The 21,147-nt window shown below is 38.0% G+C and overlaps 1 protein-coding gene across 1 annotated transcript in view; it reads left to right on the plus strand.

Annotated features, from left to right (window-relative positions):
- LOC105555622 (dystrophin) overlaps nt 1–21,147 on the plus strand; it is a gene marked incomplete at its 3' end in the record, with an annotated part of 1,920,295 nt that overhangs the window by 1,720,907 nt on the left and 178,241 nt on the right. The window contains exon 56 of the mRNA XM_012002637.1: nt 18,878–19,050. Within this exon, the coding sequence (XP_011858027.1) occupies nt 18,878–19,050 (173 nt within the window). The remainder of the gene's footprint in view (nt 1–18,877; nt 19,051–21,147) is intronic.

The following is a 21,147-nucleotide window of genomic DNA, read 5'->3' on the forward strand; positions in this document are numbered from 1 at the left end:
AGTGCAGTGGTGCGATCTCAGCTCACTGCAACTTCCACCTCCCGGGTTCAAGCGATTCTCCTGCCTCAGCCTCCTGAGTAGCTGGGATTACAGGTGCCCACCACCATGCCCTGCTAATTTTTGTATTTTTAGTAGAGACAGGGTTTCACTGTCTTTGCCAGGCTGGTTTCAAACTCCTTTAACTGTTTTTTATTTTTATTTTTAATTTTTAAAACATATTGTAGAGATAGAATCGTGCTATGTTGCCCAGGCTGATCTCAAACTCCTGGCTTCAAGCGATACTCCTACCTTGGCCTCCCAAGGCAGCTGGATTACAGGCATGAGCCAGTGTGCCTGACCCTGTGTAATTATTAATAGCATCCTGGATCACCCTAATTACATGAGATTAAAAGTAGAGACCTTGACCACCAGAGATGGTCAATGCTCACCATATATTTTCTTCCTGATGTTAGAACCTGGTACTTTTGGGAAATGAAATTGTACATGAGATATATGCAGAATGGGTGAAGGGAGCAAAAGATTTAAAAAAATAAGCTCAATTTATTGAGTGCCTCGAGTGCGCTCAGTACTGTTCCAGGTGCTGACAGCAGAGAGGTACGTTCTGTTCTCCAGCGTTCACCTCACACGTGCAAGCCGGGTTTGAAAACACACTGTCTTTCCTTAGTATCCCTCCACCCCTCCACATGACTGTACATATGTATCAAGTTTGTGATATTTCACTTCTGGGCTTCTTTTTATTTGGAAATTTAATGACAGTGTATCATGTTTTAATTAATAGGACATCATGTTGTGAAACTGTTGAATCAAATATTTTCCCTAGGCATCAAATTAGTTGTCAGTGGAAATTTGACATGTAGATATGAGGGACAAAAGAGATGAGAAAAATAATGGTAAAGTGTTTCTAAAGGATGCTGATATACTGTTTAGGTATTTTAATGCATTATTACAATCTAAAGTGTCTTGTAAAGTATGTTCTTTAGAAATAAAATAAATAAGACATTTGTCCATAGGTACAAATCCACTTGCCTTCCTCTCCTCCTGTGATGGAAAATCTCTGCTGTGACAAAGAACCATGTTAAGAAAACCATAAAGTTGTATTGTTTGTAGATTTTTTTTAATGACTAAAGGAAGATATTGCAAGTAGTAGAAACAAATAGAGGAGGTGCCCCTGAGGATCAATATAAGAGAGTTCAGTGCAGAAAAGAGAAACTACTCTAGGTACATTAATCAGATAGGGATTTAATACAAGGAATTGGATGCATATCAAAGTTTTGGAAAGGCTAAAGTAGCAGGTTTTAGATTTGGTTCCAAGGATAGATTTCTAAAACCATATAGAACTGATCCAATAAGAAACTACCATCTCTGGGGTACCACTGAAGCAATGATTTCAAGGACATACTTTGTAACTGTGAACTAGGAAACAGGAGGTTGAAATCTAGAGGCTACCACTTTTGAAGCTGCTGTTAGCAACTGCCCTTCTCCAGCCAGGAAGCTGGAGAATGAACTTTGGAACTCTAATGTAGGAAATCTCATGTTTCTTTGACTAAGCTCACCAACAAAAACAGCCAAAAAGGGCAGAAAGGTGGCCTATACCTCCCTTCCACCTTCCAAATCTCTCACATATACACACATTTGGCAAAACGTTGCCAGATTTAGCAAATAAAAATAATGCGTGCCACATACTTACACTAAATTAAAAAGATTGTGCAGAAAATTTAACTGGGTACCTTGTATTTTATCTGACAACCCTAACTTATATCCTATTCATAATCAGAACACTAGCTGCATGGAAGTCTGGCAGATATGGTTTTTAATTTCCAACCTGTCCAATTGGAAGGATGGTAAGTAGGTTTAGGTGAGCCAATTCATAGTATTAACCAAAGTAGATTGCCTATCAAGAACAACTAAAGCCTTTCTTCCCCCCAGACACTTATGCTACCATCTGAATATTTTTACTTTGCATTCTTACATTCTTGGAAATCCTATCAATCTATGATTCAGATTGGTTTGGTTTAACTCAGCTTCCCCCCTTTTTTTTTTCTGGAGACAGGGTCACACTCTGTCACCCAGGCTGGAGTGCAGTGGCACAGACATGGCTCACTGCAACTTCGACATCCGTGGGCGCAGGTGATCCTCCTTTCCACCTCAGCCTCCCAAGTAGCTGGAACTACAGGCATGTACTACTGCACCCCACTAATTTTTGTGTTTTCTGTAGAAACAGGGTTTCGCCACATTGCCCAAGCTGGTCTCAAATTCCTGGGCTGAAGTGATCCACCCACCTTGGCCTGACAAAGTGCTGGAATTACAAATGTGAGCCACCATGCCCATCCCCTCTTTTTGAAATATAAAAATCTCCCGTAATGTGAAAGTTGTCAGTCTATACTCTGGGAATAAGGTTTTCAACAGATAGGAGAGAATGAGGATTAAAACATAAGGAACTTAGCGAGTAGAAAATACAGGCACCAGGAGGTGGAAGGAGAGGGCAGATGCCCGTTTATATCTCCTTTGTTTGGTGTTGGACAAATCCAGGTCTTAAAATAGGAAGTATTTATTTTCCATACTTCTTGACTCTTTCATATCCCAAAAGACGCATATTTCCCAAATCATAACCCAAAGTCATGCTATCAAAATGATATAAATCGTCCATGTTATAGGTTAAATAGCTATATACGTATATGCTGGTCCGAGACATGTATATGACTATTGTATCTGTGGAAATTTGAGTTTGGGGTTCTGAACCATTTATTTGCAAATGATTTTTGGTTAGAGAACTCTTTGTAAGTTGGGGATTGCTTTTACTTATTTTATGAGTAAAGATGTCAAAAGGATGACTGCTAAATTTGCACTGTGCTAATTCACTATTTAGTGAGAAGAAATATTAGACTAGGTATAAAAAGTAAAACTGCCTCTCCAAAGAGTCAAGGCTGATGAAAAACAGTCATACAAGCACAATGCCGCCCTTCAGAAACATTTTTTCCTTCCCAATGTTCCCTCGGATTTTCTCTTCTGCATTTAAAACACTTGGGGTGGTTCAAGTTTCTAGGCTACTGATTGTAACAGCAAATCAGTAGCAATTGGAAGCAGTGGGATGTTGGGAGAAGTAATAGAGGTAGCTGCTACCCAAGTTATCCTGGAGGATTTTCCGTGGCAATGAAATCAGGCAATAGAAGCTTGGCTAACTGAGTGTAAGCAAACAGTTCTACTGAGAATGGTGTTGTCTTTTCAGTCCGTTTATCTGTGATGGTGATAGTGGGAAGTAGGGGAATTTTTTTGGCAGAAAATTTTCTCCAAGGTTTAAGGAAGGTTATTTGGTTAAAAGAAGATATTGTTACAGCGAAGTCAAACTTTCCATTAATTGTTTGCTGTAACCGCAAATTGAACATAGCATTTCACCGACAACAAGTAAAGTGAATTTTACAGATTAATTTATGTGCTTCTTTTAAAATATATCAGATTTCTAAATTGCTTTTATTTCAGAGGTATGGGAGATTCACTTTCTCTTTGAAAGTGTACATTATTTTTCTAGTGTCTTACATCTGCCTACAAAGATGTTATTGTACATGAAAGCACAGTAGCTATTTGATGAGAATTTGTCAGCATCAGTAAATTAAAGACCCTCAAATGATTTCTACTAATTATAGTTGAATTCCATACATTTAATGATATTTTAAAACACATGAGTTATTTCATAACTCCCAACATCACAAGGATAAATTTTATTCTACAAACAAAATATTGTGCTAAACGAAATAGTTCATTTAGGCAAAGAAAGGAGCACAGAAAATTAGTGGAACTCTCTGCTGTAAGTAATGTAGACATTATGTGACGTATTGATTCTCCATGAATATCGTCATGTTACATTTTAAAAAGGTGATCAAACATATGGCATTTAAAAGTTCCAAGTCCTCTTTTAAATGCTTCAGAATCTATTATTTAATGATGATCTTGGATCTCAAAACTGATCTTTTGAAAGATTCTATTTGCCCCATGTGTTAATATGATTTCCCTATCACATGATGTGATTATCTATCAATACTTAAAACCAACAGCCAAGTAAAAAATCCGTTCATATCATTTAACGAATTCTATGAGTCAGGATCTGGGTAGGCAAGCTATTTTCGGGTTTGGGAAGTTCCAAAGCTTAAAAATCTTATATTGATTTTACAGTGAAGAAGAAATAGTCTTAGCTACTTTTGAGGTTTCAAACATTGACTGCTCAAGGAATATTTCCTTGCTTTCTCAGGCACCAGGCAGTTTTCCAGGAGCAAGCATTCAGCCATTCAGGGAAGTGTAACCTGTAGTTTCCACTTTTCTAGCAATCACACTTAAAACCATGAGAGCAGGCTGTAGGAGATAAGGAGCTCAGCTTCTCAAGGCAAGCAGATCCTCTCAGCTTTCACCTGTCCGTTTGTTAGTGTTCACTTCCATGCTCAAGGAGTTTCTTGTTGCCTCTGAGGTCTAAGAGACGGAACGAAGGGAGAAGGGTGCAAAAGTCTAACTCATGTTCATGGACTTATCTCTCCAATAAAGAGCCTGTTTTATCTTCTTTTATTTATTTATTTTTTCCTAATGAAGCCTTTAGCCTCAAACAAGGACATGTAATCTTATCAGAGTGAAACTGGGGTCATTCCATAGGCTGGCCGAGTGAGAGCTCCATGGCATGGTGATGTATGGCCAATGTACAACAACGCCTTTGCCACAACACATCTGCCTTTTAACTACACTTTAAATCTCATTTGAAGAGATTTTATCATTATGGAAATTGCTCTGTAAATGTGCCCAGGATGAGACCCAATAAAAGTTTGCTGAGAAGAATTGAAGACAGAGGAGATGAATCAGAGGCTAAAACATTACCATCAGGAAGAATTTTCTTGGCTGTAGGCAAAACAGCCCATGCAATAACAGAAAATCTTCATTGACTCAGAGGCGTATCTTCCCTAGATTATTAAGGGGCACTCTTGCCTGTAGCACTATCACTTCTTTGATAAGCTGAAGGAAGCGTTCTGCTCTCCAGCTCAGCAGGCCTTTTTCTCCCCAACCTCAGAGCCATCATTTAAATTTATAGTTGCCGAAATGAATAATACAATATTGCCCTTGTGTTCCTGACTTCATGCATGCATGCAGAGCAGGGTTAAGGTTCTTTAAATGAAAGATTGCCTTCTATTCATGAAATAAAGAACACCTCTGCTTTCTTTCCAGGGTCATTTAAAAATATCTATACCGCTGGGCTATGGAAAGCACATAAGAAAGATTCTTAGGGTAAAGTCAAAATGCTCTTTTCTCTACCACAGGAATTGTCTCATATCTTTGTGTAGCACAGCTGATTTGAAGTTTTCTTTTAAGCACGTTCTTAATTATCTTTTCCTTTGATCTTGAACTGTTTCCCTGGGCTACCAGACAGAGAGCCTAGAGCCCTACCTCCGCTTTCCCGAGGTGCAAACTGCTGCGTCCTTCCACAGGCAGGCCCCTGGCTAAATGTACCCTTTTCTCCATGGTTACCCACCCACCTCTCTGTTATTTGTTATTTCCCAAGTGAATGGCAGGTTAAAATGGGAAAAGGTCAGGTTACCTGAATGTGTTTAGAGTGAAATGAATTTCCTCATTGCACCCAAGAACTGTCCTTTGACAGGTCTCCTTCACCAAATTGGGTCATTTTGTACGTAGGCTCACTGTGAGTAATTCTAAGACACCGAAATAAGTAAAATCACATTTTGGTGCCATTTTCCAATGTATTCTTCTTCCTGGGGGTTTTCCTTTAGAATGGTGCTGGAAGGATACGTTGTCTTCATTAATCCATTGTATTTCTTGGAGGTGGAGGTAGAAGTGACAGTAGCAGAAGTCCCTGAACTAATAGGTCATATTTTGTGTTTATAAATATTTCTGCAGGATTCTGAGGAGAAGATCTATCATTCTTATAAAGGCATTCATGACCTTTGGAAGATTAAGGGCTGTTATGCTAGAACAGTGTTTCATTCTCAAAATGGGATCTCTGGACTAGCAGTATCAGCATCACTTGGGAACTTGTAAGAAATGCAAATTCTTGAGTTCTACCCCAGACATACAGAATCATGATCTCTGAGAGTGGAGCCCAGCAGCCTGTGTTTTAATAAGCCCTCCGGGTGATTCTCAAGCTCACTCAAGTTTGAGAACCACTGTACTAAGGAAACTACTGATGCATGATGCAAGTTCACGCTCACAGGCATGTGTGGATGACACAAAGAACACAGATGCTTGAGAGAGCAAGAAAGAGAACACAGACTGACTCCCTGCTGGGCCCTTCTTTACTGCCCCTATTTCAGGCTACCATGCCCATGGATGGATGACATGTACCCCCCGACAAAGGTCAACACCACTCTCCCTTCCACACCCTATCACTAAGTCTTAGCCTATGGTTAAACTGCTCATATATCCTTGGAAATTCAACACTTTGATAATAGTTAGTGTTATCACCCCCATCTTCTTCTCTAAGCCAGAAACCCAACTTGCCTCCCTACATGTTATCCTTGCATTCAGTCAGTCTCTAAGTTGTATTCATGATCTCTCGAAAATATCTCCCTTTTCTTCATCCTATATCTATTACCTTAGTTTAGATCTCCATAGTCTTTTGGTCAGACTGTCATAACATCCTTTTAACTGTTTCCCCTGGCTCTAGTGTTCTTGCCTCTAGTGTATCTTTTCACTGCCACCAAGATGATGTTACCAAAAAATCTTAAATAGATTAGACATCTTCACAGGATAAAGTCCAAATCCTTAGCTTGATACACAAGCCCCTTCACAATCCAGGCCCTCCTTCCTGTGCAGCTATATATAGAGAGAGAGAGACAGAAATTTTGATCTTACCACTTTGTCTCTCTTCCTGCCATGGGTCTTCCCCTCTTCCCCCCGAAAGTTACTTAGCTCTGATGTGTAGTCTTATCTCATCTTATCTTCAACTTTATTCATGTTCTTCCCACTGCTTCAAATTTCACTCTCCCACTTCTCCCCTGGCCAGCTGCTACTCATCCCTCAAGACCCTGATCAAATATCATTGCTTGTATGATGGCATCTGCAAATCTTGGGGGTCAAGGCTAATTGTTCTCTGTTCCCACAGGGCTGTGTTCCAGTTTAACATTATCACATGTTATTTTGGTTCATTTATTTGCTTAAGACTTTTTCAGAAGACTTTGGGCTCTTTAAAATAAAAAATTTACATCTTATAGTTTTAAGAGTATTTTTAGTAAACGTTTAGAGTGACCCCATCTTTCTGCCAGCCCACAAAAGGAAAACATCAAAAAGTAAATGTGTAAAAGGAAGAGAACTCTGACAAAACCAGGCAGGAAGGTTTCAGCAAGTCTTTTTATTTTCTATTCAAGATAACATTAATAATTAGGCATTATCCACATTGGTTTCTCATTCTCCTGTTGGTGAATATTTTTCTGCTAAATTTAAAACTGTATCGCAAACTCAAGCAGAGATTTACAACATTTCAACAGCTTTTCTACCCCTGCCTTAGAAGGGTGGATCAAAAACATTTGTCCATGGTAAAGCACTATGAACATGACCTAGTTAACAATTCTCTGTTTTGGTCACCATGAGACTTCTTCGTTTATACTCAGGGTCAGCGACAATGATGATATGCAGCTACAATTTCTCATTTCTTACTCAGGGTGTTATGAGGCAGATTTCCCCTGTTCTTTAATTAATATTAAAATATAGGCCGGGTGCAGTGGCTCATGCCTATAATCCTAGCACTTTGGGAGGCCGAGGCAGGTGGATCACATAAGGTCAGGAGTTCGAGATCGGCCTGGCCAACATGGTGAAACCTTGTCTCTACTAAAAATTTAAAAATTGGCCGGGCGTGGTGAGCAGGTGCCTGTAATCCCAGCTACTCAGGAGGCTGAGGCAGGAGAATCGCTTGAACCCAGGAGGCAGGCAGAGGTTGCAGTGAGCTGAGATCGCGCCATTGCACTCCAGCCTGGGCGACAAGAGCAAAACCGTCTCAAAAAGTCGCTCTCACGTAAAAATTCTTATGATGTAAAATAATCTGTAAAGTCATCCTTTTATCTGTTCTAGTTCTTCGTAAGACTTACATAACATGTCATGTGGGCATGGAAAGGCCTAAGCCTTCCCAAATCTTGCTCTTTTGGGGATGATTTTCCAAATGTACTTGTTCTCAGTTGAAAAGAGCATTGCATCATGGCAAAAGGCCACAAAAAATACCCTGGACCCGCTTCAGTGAGATGGTCTAAGGGTCTCTAGGATCTTCTGAACTGAACCGAATGCTTTGGGAAGAATTAATAGATACACGATGTACATTAGTTCGTTTTCACACTGCTATAAAGAACTTCCCTGAGACGGGGGTAATTTATTTAAAGAAAAAGAGGTTTAATTGACTCACAGTTCTGTATGGCTGGGGAGGCCTCAGGAAACTTATAATCATGGTGGAAGGCAAAGGGGAAGGAAGCACCTTCTTCACAAGGCAGCAGGAGAGAGAGAGAGAACAAGTGAATGGGAAGAGCCCCTTGTAAAACCATCAAATCTCATGAGAACTCACTCACTATTACATGGGAAAACAGCATGGGGGAAACTACCCCCATGATCCAATCACCTCCCACCAGATCCCTCCTTGATGTGTGGGGATTACAGTTCTAGATGAGATTTGGGTAGGGACACAAAGCCAAACCTTATCACAATGGAAAGCTCATGGATGGATTCTAAGAATGAGGAAATGTCCCTTAGCATTTTGCCTACTTTTCATTTATGACATTTTTCCCCAGCAAATATGCAAAATGTTACTTACCTTTACATCGGTGTCCATATGCATATCCCCTGTCTTCCTCCTTTTCCTCATACATTAACAAAAGAATAACTTTGTTTTCTCCACGTCACCATTCACCCTATTGTGTAAGAGAAGAAAAGCAAAATAGGATGAAAGAACTGTTGAGGCACATACACACAAGTTACACTCTGCAGAAGAAAGAATTTGCTCTACTTGGTAGTAGACAGAAATTAACTCACCAAAGATCACCAGGGAATCAGATCCAATTATATCAGCCGGACTTTAGTTAACATCATGGTACTAGAACCTTCTTTAACATTCAAAACTTATGAATGCCTAGAAATAGTTTTAAGGTTAATATCTCTATGCTGTAGGCTAAAGAGTACCCACAAATGAATACAGTTGTGTCTGATGAGTATCTGTGATTATTTTGGAAGTTGTCCTGCTATTTAAAATGAAAAAAAATAGAAATGTCTTAGATTTTCATATCATTAACCTATTCTAAACAATTACATCAGTGTAGGGTTGTTTTGTGGTTGTGTGGGAATATTATGAGGTTTTTTGGGGGGAAAGTGGGGGATGAATTGAAGTTGTTTGCATTTACAACCCTAATAATTAAAACAAGCCAGAGGAAATTAGCTACATGGCTGTTGTAATTTCTAGTGTATGATCAAAAATAATTATGGCACTTTGCCGTATGTTCTTGCCTTCTTCTTACATATTGCTATTGGGATAAGATGAGACTTGACATCAACTAATTGCTTTTTTCTAATATACAACCTTGAACCACAGTGATTCTCTAGAGGACAAAAAATAGCTTCGTGACAAAGAGATTCCAGAAATAAGAGCTTTTCGAGCTTTTAACTCTATATATAATATAGACAAATTGCACAGATTAATATAACCAAATATGTATTGGCCTATGGGAAGAGAGTTACCTGTTTGAAGAATAGGAATGTATTATGTTCATTTAGAACCATTCAAAATCATCAATGATATTAGTTCTGAGTTGACTAAGGATCAATTTTTAAAAACAATACCTAATAGGAAAATAATTCAGTTGCTGACCATTCCTATCAGAGCATCACAGTGCTCTGAAACTAAATATCTCACAGATGCCTTAATAAGTTATTATAATTATGTTGCTGTGATGCATGTAGCCCAAGTCAGAAGTCACTTGCTTTGTATTTAATGGATGAGGAAGACATTGGAGCTTGGAGGGAAGAGAATAAAAAGAACCTAGTTTCAGGAAGATCTTTGCTCTAACCCTGCTTCTGCCACATAACAACAACTCTATGATTTGTATAAGTTGCTTTACCTCTCAAAATCATGGTTTCCTCAATAGGGGATAAAGAAGGCCTATTTCATAGAGTTGGTGTAAAGGATTTATAAGGGCTATAAGTATTAGCTCCTGCCCTGTTTCATCCCCCTACCCTACCTCCACCCCTCATCATGGCTCTGCGATAATAAATATGTCTCAGAGTTGGAAAGACCCATCTGGTCTTTCTCAGATAAGGGTAGTTTTCTTCAAACAGACTGATTCCTGCACATAAAATATAATATAAAACCAAAAGTACTTTCCACATTGTAGACTTTTCATATGTGGTTGTCTCTATGACTTAAATGTACAATCTAGAGTTTGCATGTTAAGGTCTTTCAAGATTACTGTTAGCAGTGATCTGAAAGATGTCTCATGCGGGAAATGCTCACCCAATTATGAGTACTGAAGCTGTATAGCAATATCAGAAATAATATTGCAGCACAGTATTTTATATGGATTTTAGATATAGTATTAAAAAAGAAAACTCAGCCTGTCTTAAGACTTGTTTTCTCTTTCAACACCGGAATTAAAAGGCATGCCATTCTTTTTCAGACTTTATGTGCAGAGCCAAATGAACATCAACATTAGTTCTCCACTGGGTCGATGGCTTCTACCTTTGCAAAAATATCTGAAGCAGTGTTACTCTACCCACCTTTTCTCAAGAAATTGTGTCCTTTAGAACTCACTCCCATATAGTTTAGGAATGCTTGATAGGGTATATTTTAAGTGGGAGTCACCTGTGCCTATATGGAGCTTCAATGTCAATGCCCTTGTCATTTGGTGTAATGGTTTTGTCATTCTAATTTATTTGGCCCCAAGATGTGTGTGTGTGTGTGTGTGTGTGCGTGTGTGTGTGTTTGAAACACAGCAGGTGTAATTTTTTCTTACTCTTCGAGAAATAGAACTTTAAATAACATTTCTATCTTTAAAATGTACTTGTGAATAGTTATCACTTTCCTGAATTCTACCTTCCAAAGGTAGGACAAGAGAAGGATGAAATTAAATCACACATACAGCTATTTTTATAACTTATGAGCACTCAATGATGATAGCATCCCTCTTCTTTACTTTCTCTCTGATTCTGGAGCCACTGCTATTTTGGTTCCTGAATGTCTGGGACTGCCTGTCCACTAGACTTCCTGCCTTCACTCTGACCCTGCTACATTTACCCTGAACACCATCCTCCCAATAATCATTACCAAATACTGTTTTCACGATGTTACACCTTTACACAAGAAGCTACAGTAGAATATTATCCTTATAGAATCAGATGTAACCTCCAGGCTGCATTCTAAGCTCTCATTGGCTACACTGTACCCTTTGAACCTGAACTTCCTGAGAACTACCTCTTAGCTCCTGCCTATAGCTCTGGCTCCCATCTTCATGCAGTAGGTATTCATTTTCTTTTGAACAGCTTCATGTCTTCTCTGCTAGCAGGATTGGAGTCATGGCAGAAAGTGAGAGGGGGACTAGAAGGATGCAACATTGATGAAACCTCACAGTAGGTTAGGCATTGGGTTAGGTACTTGGTTGGTCTACTCACATCATCTCATCTAATCTTTGCCAAAACCTCAAAAGGAAGGTATTATTGGCCCTACTTATAGACATATAATAGGTACTTAATGCATGTTTGTGTGATGAATAAATATGCAGCGAATTTTTGCATTGTGACTGGATGAAAAGAAACTAGGAAAAACAAGATATAGATGAGAAAGATACCTCTCATCTTACTTCCAACCTAGTATATCTTAAATGAACTCATCAGTTTTAAAAAGTAATTTTAAGAATGGAGTCAGAGGGTCAGACAAGGAGAGAAAGCATCACGTATTACCAGAGTTCGGGATTGCTTAAGGCGTTTTGACAAATGGGATTTTGCTCAGTTTCCTCCGGGGGTAATCCACTGTAGGCCAGGCATTTTTAAAGATTAGATTTTGAAATAAAGCTTTGCCCCTGGGAATATACTGAGGCAAGAGAGCATATCCCTTCTCTCTGCTGTTGTAGTGCTTAAGTGTGAGAATTTTCGAATGAGATATGAAAGCAAAGACAACAAACCCTGCAGGATAATAGTCTCTGAGGACTTTAATAACAGCCATTTTTAAAGCAAAGCCTGTGGACTCCTAAATCCATAGCTGCTCGTTTAAGACGCAACGCAATGCAGTGGACCTGAAAACATACTCCTTATCTACCTAGAGCAACCAGGCTCCAAGCCAAACAACAGTCCTCAAATTAACTCTTGTTTCTCTTGGGATGACAACTCTGCTACTTTTAAAGGTGTTGCATGGCCACATATAGAATAAGAAGGGAAAGAAACGGTCACGCCCTCTTGTGAATCTGTATCCAACTGCATTTTCTCATCTAGTTAGAAACCTCCGGCGGTTAGATTAGAATCCTGATAAGGGCCAAGACTGTGGGTCCAATTTCTTCCTATGGATTCTTCTCAAAAAATTTGTTAGGAAAGATCTGTTCAGGGTTTTTTGGGGTTTTTTATTTTGGCTTGCTTTAATTCCCAATCCGTAATAGACTGATACTTTTGTAACATGCAATAAAAATGAATTATTTTAAAAATTACAAATACCAGACATACAAAATTTAAGCCCACGCTTTTTATTTTTAGATTGCTCTACACGTTTCTAAAGATTTACTCTCGATTTCTGTTCTTATGTCTTCATAATAGAATATCTGTATCTGTTTCTGTGTGTGTGTATGTATGAGTGTATGCAAGTGTGCTCCAAAAGCTCTACTATTTAGAGTTCATGTTTAATGAGTCATTTTGGATAACCAGTCTAAGGGAGTTCTACTTTTGTATAATTGTTTTTGTTTTATTTTTATTTGAATCATTAACACCTTTTCAAAACAACTGTATCAAATAAAAGTCATTTGGTCATTTGAAGCATTTACATACACTGCTTTCTTCTTAAACAGATTTTATTGAATGTAAATCTGCTTTCTCTGACTAACTCAGCATCATCATCATGAGCATTAACTATTTTGCTTCACTATAAAACTAGGTGATGCCTTCAGGGGCTACTAATGCATGGAGAGCTGTTAGTTTCCACACTGTGTGACCCTGGTCAGTTATGCATGCCGTGGTTCCTTTTACACCTTTCTGGTTCTCTGTAAGGTGTCACTTCTTCCTACTCTCAATTTAGCCACTTAGGATAATTTCTTTCCTATTTCGAATTGTATGTTCCTGACCTTCTAAGTTCTTAGAAATCAGACCACTTCTTCCCCATCAAGCTAATTTAAATTAGGTAAAAATTATCAGCAAGGAGGAACTAATGGCCTTATAATGATTCATATACTAACTGCTTTCAGAAGAGCTTAGAGATAATCTGTCTATCATAAAATTTTCAAGGAGATTTGGTCACTTATTGTTATTCTTTCTACGCCATTGTGTTTGTTTCCTTACTTCTCAGCTATATTAAAATAGGGAAGTTTTCATTTGCTGAGTCCTATTTTAGAGACCAATAATTCCATTTACATGGGAAAGGAAATATGTGGATATGATTATTCATGATGTTCTAGAGTAGTATCACAACCATTTGTTTAATGGTTAATAAAATGGTTAATAATAAAAAGAAGGATACAGCACTAATTCTTGGTATCTCCCTCCTTTATTTTTCTTCTAGTAAAACATCCATAACTTTTCCTATTCTTCCCCAGTTGTATTATTACTTGTGAACACCATGGATCATTCTTCTTGTTGAATGAAATAGTACAAATTTAATATTCAATAATCTTATCTTTGTTCTTTTCTTTATAAAGTTTTATTCTCAGTGGCTTCCTAAAGGAAGACTTTATTCTACTTGGTTTATGCAGTTGGGCTGCATTCTACCTATTTCTCTCAACACTCATTGTCCATTCCAATCAGGTTGTGCAATTCATTGTCCCTGCTCATAAACCAAATTCATTTCACCTTTACTCCATTCCCATGCTATTCTTTTTACCTGGAATATTTTCTTTTTTCCCCCTTTCTCAATCATATACATCCCTCAAGGTTCAAGCCAAGTCCCGTAACTTCATGAAATCTATTTCTATCATCTGATTTCCACATGGATTATCTTGTAATAGTAAGCCCTGCATTTGCTATTATTTATTAAAGACCTCTTGTGTTCTGGACGCTATTCAAATTATTTTACAAAAATTATTCCATGTAATATTCAAAAAATTTAGCAGATATGTATTATTATTTCATGTTTAGTGAAACCAAAGTAATAAAAGAGTTTTCATCATTATGTGGCTAATAAGGGGGAGAAGAGAAGAGTCAAACTTGTGTCTATTTAACTGCAGTTTGCCATGAATTTTCTCTGGAAGCTGAGAAAGGAGATTCACAGCAGGAGTAGATGAGACTCAGATAAGAAGGAAGTGTGGAATCTGTAAAAACCCTTCAGAAAACAGGATCTCCCCTACTCCTAAAACTGCTGTACTATGAACATATTGCTTGTCTCGTAACTGAACTTTTTTGGTACTCCCAGCTGAAATTTGCTCTATAATTGTGCAGAACTTTAGACCAAATATTTCTCTTATGGGACACACATTCTTTTATTCGTTTGCACCCATTTTCTCAACTACTTTGTGTTTTCTCTTGTTGTATTGGATGCATCTCTGTCCACTGCTACAAATCTGTTTAATAGTCTTTATATTAATAAGACCATAAAATTGCTCTTCGTATGCTGAAATCATTATCCTTTATTTTCTAATGGCAGTCCTAGATTTGTGAAAATTTAGGTAGTAGCATTATTAATAGGAAAAACTACCACCAACAACTAAACTTGAAAGGTAGTATAGCCTAGTGGCTAAGAGCACAGTCCCTGAAGTCTGACTGACTAGGTTCTAAATCTTGCTGCATTTATTAGTTGTGTGACCTTGGGCATTTTTAGTTAACCTTACAGTAGTTTCATTATCTTATATGGAAAATGAAGGTAATAGTAGCCCCTACCCTGGAGGATTGTTGAGAGGAGAAAATGAGCTCGTGTATATACAGCACTTTGGACAGCACCTGGTATATAGTAAGTTTCATGTATGTTGTTGCTTTTGCTGCTGCTGCTGCTGCTGCTGCTATGGTTTTTGTTACATAACAAATACCTTTTCCCCTTTGTTTATTCGTTATTGCTTTTCCTAAAGACTACAGTCACAAAAAAGAAGAAAAAAATTAGAGAGCATACAGTGAATGCAGTAATGAATGATCTTTTCTACTTAAGTCAGAAGTGAAATAAAACTATCCAAAAATTTCCATGAAAATTACCCTTTGTCCAGATTGGCTACCCTCTGAGAACCCCACTTGATTCTCCATATCAGTCTTTTGCTTTTTTGTGCTACCTGAGTCTGAGGTTTAGTCTTTAAATGATGAGTTTAGACAAATATCATTATGGTAGTTTTATATATATGACTCATGTTGCCTTATTGATACTGAAAAATCTCCACTACAGCATGCCAGTGTTTGAAAGAGAGCCTTGGGTTCTTCCCCAATACTTACCTTCCTTTTAGGGCAACCTATCTGAATCCTGTAGCTTGACAGGTTTCCTACCAGCCTGCCATCCCAAAGGAACATGGATGAGCTATGTTTATGCTGATGTGTCAAATCATTTCTTGGTATGGTTCCACGTGGTATGGTCCACATGGCTCTTGTAGACAAAGAGATGAACTACTGATGGCAGAATTGCTGTTCTGGCAGCAGGGAAATTTGTAGAAAGGAAACCTTTTCAGTGTGAACATTTTTTGCTCACAGGTGGTCCAGGATGTCCCATGCTAAATGAGAAGTGAAAAGAGCAGTCAGAATTCAATTTTTCATTGAGAACAAATCAATCCACGTGGGTAAACATTTTATCAAACTCAAGATTGCTGTCTCTCAAGGTGCTTTTCCCTCAACAGTCACTTATTTCCTCTTGCAAGTAGTATCTTCGTTCAGGTTCAATGACTACTGTATATTATGTCCAATGCTTCGGGCAAATGGGTTGGCGGTGACAGCCCAAGATCTTCTAGAATCAAGAGAATTGGATCCACTTCCGAGTTCTAACACTTATCAGCTATGTGACTTTTAGGCAAGTCAGTTAAACATCCAAGTCACAGTGCTCTCATCTGCAAAACAGAAAATGTGATGTACTTCACAGAGCCAGGGGGAGGAATGACTAAGGTGGTACATTTGTACGTGCTTTGTAACCAGTAAAGCCCTTTACTGTACACGTGTCATTTATAGCTCTATACCACCATCATGACCTAGAAAACGAGTACTGACAGAAGACTTATCTTCTTGCCAATGCTAAGACAACTTTAGCCATTTCTGCATTTCTAAAGGAAGGAGTCTTTATCCCCGTATCTATGAAGACTTGGCAGGAATTCCCATCAGTATTTAGTTGGTAATATAAACAAATTAAACAAAAGCACGCACTAGGTTTTAGGAAAATTAAAGACAGAGCTATCATTTCTACTCCTCTTACATTTCCCAAAGTGCTAAAACTAGACAGTAAATCAGTCCTCAATAACTACTTGTTTATCAACTTTATATTCATTTATTTGTTGATAATACAACAAAGATGTCTATACGCAGTATAATATACATGGCAAAGATGAAAATTAGCAAATTCATGAATCAACACAAAGAAAGTGTTGGTGACTTCATGGTATACATAACCTTAAGGAGCTCGTGGTTGAGCCTGGGTCTCTGCTATCAATGTAGGATATAAAAATTCAAATGTACTATCCTTCATATGTATACTAATATAGTAAACATGGAAAACTGATGCTACTAGTGAAAATACTTTATTTTGTTGAACAACTAAAAGTTTGTCTTTAATCCCGTAAGTGCATACACAAAAGGAAAGTGTTGTACAAATCAAATACAACAGAACAAGAAAAGTAAAAGACAAGTGAAGGAATTTTCTGGAACTTAGATCTGGTTGGCTTTTTCTCCTGAAGTACTTAGATAAATTCACTCACTTTTCTCTTTTGCTGAAGAAGTGCAAATTAGGCAGACGTGTTATTCTATGTAGGCAAAAGGAAGAAAGAAAGAAAAACATAAAATGGCTATCTATTTGACCAAACTTCATTCTTCAAGAATCCCAATACTAACCTTCTACCATATAAACTAGTTTCAAAATCAGGCTATACCCTTCCAGTACAAACCTGGTTTTGATGGGACAGAGATACTACTCAGTCTGTTTCAGTATTTCCCTTCTTTCAACTTCTGATGTGGTTCTATCCATATTCCCCTTCCTGTCTCCCAGTCAAAGAGAATGGGACACAACTCTCTTTAGAGTCCATCAGTGATGCTTTAGCTGCCAAAAATAGTGACAACAGACATTCATTGTCTGTCTACCTTACTTGTCTAACATTCAGAATTCTGCATCTTAAGAGGCTGTGGCTGAAAACATGAGCCAGTTCTTCAGAATTTCTAACATGTTATTTCTGCCACTTTCTCCCTTACTTTAGCAGAGCAATTTAATTCAATTTGAGAGAGAGAGAGAGGGGAAAAAAAAAACTTTTCTAGTTACACAGATCAATCCAATTGTTTGGAGCTTCAGAGTGAATTTTTAAACTTGTTGAACAGAAGCATACAAATCTCTAAGAGCAAGTCAGATAATGTACAAAGCCTCCATTCATTGTGTAGGCAGAAAGGAATGCTGGTACCCGGCAGCTCTCAAAGGAATGTTCCCTTGGCTTTGACTGTTCTGCTGGGAACAAGGAGGGAAACACATATATAAAATGAATTTATAATGTCTCTGGCTTGTAATGGCAAAATGATAAGAAAAGTTGGCTGTTTAATATAAACTGTCAGTTGCATATTCCAGGCCTCCTCTCTTTGAGGTTCCTCCCACATCCACACGCCCGGCTACTGTTTAGTGCAGAGTACAAAGTGGCCGTTTATTATTATTGACTGGTGAGGCCTGTGCTCCAAAATTCATTCTGTCAACAGAATGTAAGCAAAGTTGGCATTTTAAAGCGGGGCTCTTTCAGTTTCTGGGTTTTCTCAGGATTGCTATGCAACAGGATCAGTGCTGTAGTCCTCGGTTCAAGCTGAAAATGTTACACAGGAAGACATACCATGTAAAGGTCAGATTCTTCTACTATAATAATTTTCTTGATCTGTGTATATACAAATGAGGTTGAATGCATAACCTCTTATCATAACTCTTACCAAGGTCCTATGTACTTTCTACCTGTCAAGCCTAAAAATATGTATTAAATGGGAAATCATAACTAATAAATGTATGATGCTGTACTCTATGTATGATGGTATAATACCAAGGTGAACTTAATGTGTGTTGTCAAGAAGATTCTCTCCCCCATGACAGACTCCCAGGAATGTGCTGGTGCTGTGGACCAAGTACAATCTTGTTTATTAGTCTCTCCACGCTTTTATGGTCAGAGTTAACTCTACAGACTACTACGTGAATAGAAAATATGACTTGATCCATATAGTAATGAAATTATTGGCACTGGGGTATACTTTGTCATAGAATTTTATTTCCTATCACTTCCATAAAATAATACATTTTGTTCATAGACTAGAAGATATAACTAGTGAACTTTATGAAGTTATAAATACATTACTTTCCAACTCATAATGGCAAGGAGTAAATTTATTACATGTAATAAGATGCCCATTTTAAATCTACATAATAACAGGTGAAGGCAATACGCCAAGAAAAGGGATTTAAGATGTATCTTCTTGTTAGTTAACCTGATTGAAGTGTCTTTTGAACTAATAATTATTTATTTTTTGCAATTCTCCAAATTCACATTCATCACTTGCTTCCTTTGGTAATTCTGCACATATTCTTCTTCCTGCTGTCCTGTAGGACCTCCAAGGTGAAATTGAAGCTCACACAGATGTTTATCACAACCTGGATGAAAACAGCCAAAAAGTCCTGAGATCCCTGGAAGGTTCTGATGATGCAGTCCTGTTACAAAGACGTTTGGATAACATGAACTTCAAGTGGAGTGAACTTCGGAAAAAGTCTCTCAACATTAGGTAGGAAAAGATCTGGAGCAAAAAGGCCAAAATGAATTAAAATGGCCAAATTTTCCTCATTGTCTTAGCACAAGTAACTAGTATCTCACATGTCTATGTAAATCATCCAATTTCAGAATGATTCATTTTATTTTGAATAAATGAATCATTTATTTGCTTGGTATGGAGATGACACTTGAGGATTCAGATTAGATTAAAATGGTGATGTTTTATAACCATAGGAGACATGGATATTAAGACATTAGAGTGAATTCAAATGAGGAGGTGCAGCTATTCTAATTTCATAAATTTCTCTTTTGGCATATCACAGGGTTATACAAAAAGCGATAACAAATTAACGGATATTATGGAATTATTTTTGGCATTAGTCTAAATGCATACCAGAGGACAGTCTTTAAAAACTGTAACACATCATAATTAACAGTTTAGAGGAGATAGCTCCTACAGTTAAAGAGAGACTATAGCAACTTCCTGTCTTTTGCTTCCTCTCAGATTTTGTTAAAACACCTCCTCTGTAAACTAAGCTTTTAGTTGTACTATACTCACATACTTCATATTTTGCCCCCTTCTATGTGCCAGCTTTCTTTTGAGAAGTTAGTTAATGGATGCATCGTAGCATCTTTGTAAAAGGGGCAGAGGGAAGTTCTTGTTATATCAGTTTTGCAGTAGTTCCGTGGAGGAACAAAAGGATAGAGATAGTAAAATGCCCCTTGTAACTTAAATGATCCAGCAAGGGCGGGGAATGAAAGCCAGTCTTCCTGCTTTCTAAGCAGTTGCCTTTCTTAATTCATTTCTCTTTATTAAAACTATTTTGTGCTTTCTTCTATGTCTAGAGAAAAAGTGATAGTGAAGGGAGGTAGAAGATGACCAAATGGACTTAATAATAGTTATGGGAGTATGCACTAAAGGGTGGGAGTAGTTACTACCTCTAGATAGAAAGATTACAGAAGGGAGTTTTTTTTTCTTCTTTATAGTTCTTCTAACTTGTCCAAAATTTTAACATATATACTTCTATGAGGAGGAAAATCTGAATTTTTATTAATTCAGAAGCACTATTGTAAATGTCTGCATCAAGTATGAAATAATGATGGCAACTAACGTTTACATGATGTACCTACATACCACGCAACGCCGTAAGCACTTTCCATTCATTGACTGGTTTAATGCTCTCAGCAACCCTAAGAGGTAGATTTTATTGTTAAATTCTTTTTACATTTGAAGAAAGTGAGGCACAGAGAGGCTAAATAACTTCCTTAGGGTCACTTAGCAAGTGGAAGATACAAGATGAAAACAGGGAGTCTGGGCCAGGTAGATATAACTAACCGTCAAGTGGTTTAGAAACTCTAAGAGGCCAGGTCATTGAATGTTAGAATGAGTCACTCTGGCCGGGCGTGGTGACTCACGCCTGTAATCCCAGCATTTTGGGAGGCTGAGGCCGGTGGATCATGAGGTCAAGAGATCGAGACCATCCTGGCCAACATGATGAAACCCCGTCTCTACTAAAAATACAAAAATTAGCTGGTTATGGTGGCACGCACTTGTAGTCCCAGCTACTCGGGAGGCTGAGGCAGAAGAATCACTTGAACCTGGGAACCCAGGAGGCAGAGGTTACAGTCCCGGGACCATTGCACTCCAGCCTTGGCAACAAAAGCGAAGCTCCGTCTTAAAAAAAAAAAGAAAAAGAAACCAGGGATTCTGACTTCAGAGTCTGAACTTTTAACCACCATGCGATACCATAGCATATAAAGAAAGAAGGAAACTTCTACAAAGAAATGCATACAAATTGAAAGGATGGAATAGAGAGTAGATTTTTTCTAGGAGTAGAAAAGGATTTGTTTTTATGAGAAGTAGATTGCTAGGAGTAGAACAGAGTTTATTTTTATGTATAAGGTGTTTTTTCTTCTTTCCCCCAAGTTTACACCTTGGCTTCCCAGACTTTGTTCCTTATCTCCCTATTTTGTTTATGAATTTTGTATCAACTTGTTGGTGGTACACTGAGAGCAACAATGGCAATAGCATTTTCAAAGATAGGGAGTCTCTGTTAGCTTTCTACAGCTTAAACTCTTAAGAGAGGTCAGTATGTGTGATGACATAGGC

Source organism: Mandrillus leucophaeus, unplaced genomic scaffold (genome assembly GCF_000951045.1).
Source record: "Mandrillus leucophaeus isolate KB7577 unplaced genomic scaffold, Mleu.le_1.0 Scaffold692, whole genome shotgun sequence".
NCBI classification, from domain to species: Eukaryota; Metazoa; Chordata; class Mammalia; order Primates; family Cercopithecidae; genus Mandrillus; species Mandrillus leucophaeus.